We start from the raw sequence: 7,133 nt of genomic DNA on the forward strand, positions 1-7,133 counted from the left end.
TGGGCCGCACAATCCTAATTCAATTACTCACAGCCTTAATCACTGATCCTGTTAAACGGCCCTGGTGTGGATTGTATGTTGGAGCACGAGGCAGCCGACTGCAGCACTTGTTAGGCCAGCAGTACAGTAACCCCCTCACCCAGGAGCTGGCATGAACTTAAGTGTGACACCCACGGACCAGACCAGTTCATAATGACATGCTGCTGTCAAAACTGGGCAGGACTAGTATGAATAGACGATGACGCATCCTGGTCAGCTTCCATATCCACTGATAACACCTACCAGTACAACTGACCAGCAAAACACACTGAGATAGTGCGATGAGTTGTGTGAAGAGGAAGTCACCCAGAGGGCAGATTTCACAGAGTGGGATTTGAAACACACAAAAAAATAGGGTGCGTTGATGAAAATTTAAATGTTACTACAACATTAAAACCTAACCATGAAGCACACACAGGGAAGTTCCTGAAGAAGAATAAACACAAGAGTGATGTTGGACGAGATGTGTGCAGGAGGGAAAAAAACAATTAGGTGTCACTGAAGCCTCAAACACTCCTTAGATGCCTCAGACCTGCTGAGCAGAATAAAGGAAAGGATGAACACTGACATTTAGTCCTCTAAAAAGGGGAAGTAGAAAGTGGAAAGGAAGCTGAGGCTTACTGCTAAAATGATAATCTAAAGAAGTGTAGAAGAGGCTAAAGAAGTGTAATTGTTCTCGGTGTCACTACATCACAGGGTTGGCCTATACACCCCCGTGCTCTTTGTTACACCCAGAGCCTTGAGCTCACCTCTGCGACTGAGGGCGCCTGCAGACCCCATGGGACTCCGCCGGCTAATGGCGGTGGAGGTGCGAGATGGGGAGTGGTCGGGTCTCACTGTGCACCCCTGTGGCCAGTCTCATTTCATGCTCTTTGACCCTCTTTAGCCTGGCACCGGAGTTAAATGTCAGTCGGGAGCACTGGAAGGACTGGCACAGTGGAGCGGAGGGTCCCACCACGAAGAGTGGCTGACCCCGCCGTTTGAAAAGCGCCGCGAGGAACAGAGAGGAGGGAGAAAGACGGAGACGGAGTTTAGAGAGTGAGACCTTCACTCTCATGGTGATAGGACGGAGCGTTCTTGAAAGGCAAGCAGCTGTGCTTTCCTAAAAGCCAGGGCCGCCGCCCTGTAGTGCTCCAAAGAGCAGCACAACAATGCCTGTCTCAGCACATAAATAATTCCTACTGTATGTGTATGCATGCACAAATGTGTGCAGTAAGAGTGTGTGCGCCCTCATACATAAAACCATATATATATATATATATATATATATATATATAAGGTAGGTTTATATGTTTAAGATATGTGTTTGTATATACACTTTTTTATTTCCTGTGTATATTGGGAAGAGCGTGCAGCTCTGTTTGTTTTTCCATAGCTCCTGTCAACGACCCCCTTGTCTAATTTCCCCGACCTTGTCAACACGTGTCTCCATGCGTTTGTTTGTGGCAGTGACAGAGTGCTCTACTCTCGTGCAGCATTGAGTAGGTTATGACCTAGACATCTTGTCCTCTTCGTCCAACGCCCATCTTCAATCCACACTGATTTGCGTCCAACCCCCGTATTGATACCTCCGGTCGTCCATCTTAATTCCACCAAGAAAAAAAGCTCACTTGAAAAATCCCTCAATTGTAATGTTAACAAAAGGGGGCAAAGATAGAGGACCCCGATTGTTGTGGAGGTATTTTTTTCCCCTCCTTCTCAGATAAATGTATTCAGTCATTTGATCATTCAGTCATTGATCCCCTCCCTCTTTCCCCAACTCTCAGATGTGAGACAGACGGAGGGGCCTGACCGCTGGCCAAGGTTAAAAGAGCCTTAAACTGTGTTTGAGCTCTGCATCACACGCCCACCACCGCCGAGATCAAACGCCGCTCTTCTCCCATGCTCCCACTGACAACTCTCGGCTAACAAAACTGTCTCGCTTCTCCTCTCTCTGCCCTCTCTACGCCGTGAACCGTACCCGGCCCGCAGCAGACCAGACTCTAAGCCCAGTGTGAAACTTCCCAGTCCAAACCAGTATGAGGCTTCCCACATAAATTAAACATTTCGAACCTGAATATTTGAGCCTAGTGATTGATTGAAGCTTGTTTTAAATGATCTCTATCAATTTAGAATAGTTACCACAGCAGTGTGAAGTTCTAAGACAACTTATTAATCATATAATGTAGTTCACATGTCTGTTATTGACTTTCCTTGAAGGCCTTGCCTCTGATCTAAATCCCTGCTCTCAGCTCAACTTTATTGTTTCAGTGAATGTCATCAAGAAAAACAGCAAGTACATTACATTAGGCTCAAATTACATTTGATCAGCACTCCCTCCATCCGCCCATACGTTTCAACAATAACCCACCACAGGGTGCATAAAGCCGAGCAGCAGGATACAAAACGATAAGTAGCTCATGAGCACCACTCTGTGGCACAAAGTATAATGGCAGCGGTTGCTCTGTGCTTTTCTATGCAGCCATTAGACAGCAGCATAGAGCCTCAATACATGACCATGATACATACCTGTGTGACCTGAATGACACAATTTGATTAGCAAAAGTCAATCTTTTATTTTTTTTACAATCTTACAATTGTGTCAGTGACCTTTGAGTCAAACGACTGCTAGGCTCATTCACGTTGCACTTCTGGCAGTCTGAATGTTGCCTATGGAGGAATGCTAAGACACTCAAAACAGAGCTGCTCTGGATTCGTGGCGAGACTAATCCTGTCCTGACAAGTCTGCCGCTGCTCAGGAGCTCATTGTCTTCCCTGTGTGACTTTATCATAGCCTCAAGGAAGGTATTTCCACTCCTTCCCCTCCACCATTCACGCCCACACATTCTCACCAGTGCACACACACACACACACATAGAGAAGGCACTTTGCACTTGTTATATGGGTGTGGTTTCTGCTGTGCAAGCACAAGGGAGCAGGCATATTGACAGCCAGTGCAAATATGAACCCTTGACTCCTGAGGCCTCGTTTGATGTAACTGATTAAATAAGGTTGATGATGAGGTAAGCTGCACCAGGCTCCAAAGAAGTATTCAACAACATGCGATGAACCCCTTATCTCAGTATTTTGTTGATACGTGTCTCTGCTTTCGCGAGCGCATCTCAAGCGTACAAGCTGACCCAGATCACTCAGAGAATGTAGATCCTTTCAGTCAGATCAATTATTCATAAAAAGATGACGGGGCATGCCTGCTTCGTCTTGATATGCCTGAGACATAATCTAGACGGTTGCTCCTTAATGGCCCAGGATAATGTGCAGCACTAAACAGGCAAAAGCCATAGTCAGCAGTTTACTGAAATCGGGGTTAAACCTGAAGTCCCCCCCCCCCTCCCCCACGCTCCTCTGCTTCACTCCTTTAATTTTCCTGTCCTAAGAACAAGTTGTAGAAGTAGAGGAATGATGAATAGAAGAATAACTAAAAGATGGATGTAGCCAAGGGCTCAGTATGTCCAACAGGGGGCTCTGTGCCTCCATTTAAGCATACATGGGCAAAGTCAAACTAAATTTAGAAATTAACCATATATTTCCTGATAAGATTATTTTTCATTGTAATATCAATATTTGCAACCAAACTTTTTTTTTAAATCACAATGTTTAAGGTGTCCATAAGTTACAATAAGTGAAAGATTCACACCTCATTGGACCGGTCTGTCTGTAGCAGATTATATATTGATGAACTTTTTCAGTTGATTTGTTAAGATCAGGTGAAGGAAACATGAATAGAACATACACTGAGTTCTGCTTTCAATCACAACAGTTGGAGCTAATATGGCCAATGATGATGCATCAAACACACATCAGGGGTTTCCTGCAGTGCTTTAGGAGGTGGTGGCTGTAGCTCTGTAGGTAGAGCCTTTAACCACGAGGTTGGCAGTTTGATCCCCGGCGCCTACTGTTTATATGTCAAAGTGTTCTTGAGCGAGACATTAAACTCTGAGTTGCTCCCACAAAACCCTCTTTGAGTGAAGACATTTATGTGAAAAGAGCAGAGGTTTGCCTATTGTTCATACATCTACTCACTAAACTGGTCACTGACCACATCGGCTGAACACTTTCCTCAGGGAAACCCTGCACATACTGAGGATTACGATGGAGCACAACATTATGAGCCAACATGTTAGGTAAATGTCTGAGAGTCTCATGCTGTTTTATCAGGGTAAGCACTGAATGAGGAAATACCTTGACCTGACCTGACAAAGGAATACATGTGCACAAAAGTAGACTAGCCTTGATGCTAACATGTGAAAGGCAGCCATGAAGGACAAGAACAACTGTACGGACCAAAATAACATTCTTAGAAAGAAGAAGAGCACTTAACGTTGCCAGGAAAATGTTGCACAGACATCAAGCGTTTTCTGTGGAAAGATGATGTTAGAAAGGAATATATACACCAACAGTACTGTCAGAGGAACAACCAAAGATACAGTGTGATTACAAACAAAAACCACGTTCTTTATTTAATCAGGCAGTCTCATAGACTGATAAAATATGAGTTTACTGTGAAGGATATTAAAGCTTTAAGTTGCTGAAGTCACCTTTTCCAACCAGTATTGTTGAGCATCCATTTAATTTAAATATATTTAGAGCAGCCAACAGTTTCTGTCATTTCAGTGTAGCCTCGTGCTGCTGAGATCGATGACGAGGTCAGAAATGATCGTGTGATGTCATGGACTACAGGTTAACTGGGTCATACTATAACAGCCTCTCAAGCTTTCCTAAACTAGTTTCTACTTGTTTCTCTTTTTTCTTCTCCAAATATATGTATCTATCATCTGAGAGTAGCTTAAGCACTCAACATACTTTGATTTTGCTTACTGGTGCCTTCTCTGCACCAATATATGTCAACATAGATAAATCAAGTCAGTTTAGATAGATAGATTAATGCTACCACACGTTTTATTCCTAACTTGTCTATTGTATTTTATTATTATTGTTTTGTATCTTATTTTAGGCCAGGATTTTTACCCTTTTTATTTATTCATTATTATTTTATTGTCTGATTTTATTGCCTGAACTGGTTTAATGCCGATTCTACCTTCTAATGGACTTTGAAAAGTGCTGGATAAATAAAGTTCATAATTATTATGTGCACAACTTGCCCCTGCAGGCTCCACGTTAATCCTCCACAAATGCACGGCACCGCCACTTAGCCCTGAACACAGACCAACAACTCAAAGTTGCATGCACATTGAAACACGCCCATCCTCTTGTTGACAGCTTGACGTGGCTAATTCCTCCCGCCAGGGGGCGCTGCTCTACTGGATGAGGGCTCTCTGCCCGACTCTAGGTTCAAGACATTACCAATGTGTGTGTATGGTGTGTATCCAGTGAAAAATACCCGGAGACGGACAGAGACCGTTTTTCAGACCGTACCAATGTGTGTGGTTTATAAATATGTTATATTAACCCCAGCGGAATCATCTCATGGACACAACAGTGTGTCGACAATGAGGGAATAATCGGAGGAGACAAAAACGGCGAGGCTCGTCTGTAGCTTAACGTTTTGTTGAACTGCGAGTGGGATCACAGCTGCTGGCTACGAAAATGTCGGGAAAAATAGAGAGCAAGCAAGGTAAGTCCTGCCCGGCTAGACTCCACCACACCGCTGCACCTCGGGATGTATATGTATAACGGTATTCCTCACGCGGGACGCGGATGTATCAAACGTAGGGGTCTACAGACCAACTAAACGGGGGTCCAGACAACGTTTGGATGTTGGGTGTAAATTGTGGTTTAATTGGGCCTCATGGATTGTTCTTTTCTCGGCTATCCAGTCGAAAATAAATCAGCACCATATCAGCTAGCTGGTATTAGCTACAGTTTAGTCAATGGAGCAAATGGCTCATGCTGAATAGAGATAACTAGCTGGTTAACTGGTCGGTTAATGGTCAACGGTGTTACTACAGCAATGTGGCGAGACAGATGTACCATTTCGATGTGATATCATCCTATAACGTTAGCTCACTTCACCGGCATTTCACAATCCTCTCTCAGCTCCTCGGTCGTAAATAAACCCTGGTTTGATTGTTTGGAAGCTAACATTCAAATTACAAATCTCAGCTTTTCACACGGGAAGAAACGTTTTAACATAATTTGTACTAATGAGGATATGGTGTTTTATAATTCCTTCTTTTCAGTTGTCAAATAGCTTACTAACATTTTAAAAAAACGGGGTCGTAACGGTGGCTAGCAATAGCTAGCCCAAATGTTAGCCTTTCACTAGCTACCGCTAGCTACGTTGTTACCTAGTACACTTGAGTTGAAACGCGTTCACGCCCAAGACTTTCGTGCGTATTTGTGTTTGTGTTGATTTCAACACTGTGCACGTGGCGGGTTTTTTCTTCTTCGTTGCTTTGGCCCATGTTGTGTATGTCTACACGCGCCGTTAATTGTGTATGCAGCTTTAAAGACATAAAAAGGAGAGCAATGGATACGAGAGGAAACGGGGTGGTCTCGGGTATGCCTTTGGAAGGAAACTTTATACCCGGCGGGCTACACTTGCATCCCACTCCACCAGCTGTCTCCCTGCTTTGCTCCACATACAGTCCTGTCCGGTGATGCCTGCAGTAAATGGACACACACACACACAGAGACAGACACACAGCTCCCAGTAACAGGCAGGGAGGGAGTGTCATCCACCACTAGCTCAGTCATTCTTCATAGGCGTAAAAGTTTCCGATTCCTTTCCTGTCTCGCAGACAGATGACTACATATGGTCACAGCTAAATGAAAAATCAGGGTGCAATGTAGCTTTTGTCGATTTGTGGTTCAACAGTTGGTTAAAAGCAAATAAAGGCAAAGGATAATAGTCACTGTGAGCCCAATCCATCACCTCTCTCTCACGCGGACCAGCCCCCCCCCAAGGCTCCCTAGTCGGGTTGACCAGGTCATTTTGTTGGCCTGCATTCTGCTCTCGTCCACATGTTCCTATCGATCCCAAATATGTACCCAGAGGATGCGCTATGCTGGATGCCAGTGAAATGGAAAGAGGGGCCCAAGGCTGGGGACTCAGGGTAGCACTGTAAAGCTGTGGCATAGCTTCAGTGTCAGCTTAGAGAGAGAGAGAGAGAGAGAGAGAGAGAGAGAGAGAGAGA

General features: G+C 44.4%; 1 protein-coding gene across 1 annotated transcript in view; it reads left to right on the forward strand.

Annotated features, from left to right (window-relative positions):
• Positions 1-5,312: 5,312 nt before the first annotated feature.
• The window catches only part of rapgef1b (Rap guanine nucleotide exchange factor (GEF) 1b), a 36,486-nt gene continuing 34,665 nt past the window's right edge, over positions 5,313-7,133 (forward strand). The window contains exon 1 of the mRNA XM_031859886.1: positions 5,313-5,611. Coding sequence (XP_031715746.1) covers positions 5,584-5,611 — 28 coding nt within the window. The 5' untranslated portion in view covers positions 5,313-5,583. The remainder of the gene's footprint in view (positions 5,612-7,133) is intronic.

The sequence above is a fragment of the Anarrhichthys ocellatus genome, unplaced genomic scaffold (genome assembly GCF_004355925.1).
Source record: "Anarrhichthys ocellatus isolate YVR2014 unplaced genomic scaffold, GSC_Weel_1.0 scaffold23, whole genome shotgun sequence".
NCBI classification, from domain to species: domain Eukaryota; kingdom Metazoa; phylum Chordata; class Actinopteri; order Perciformes; family Anarhichadidae; genus Anarrhichthys; species Anarrhichthys ocellatus.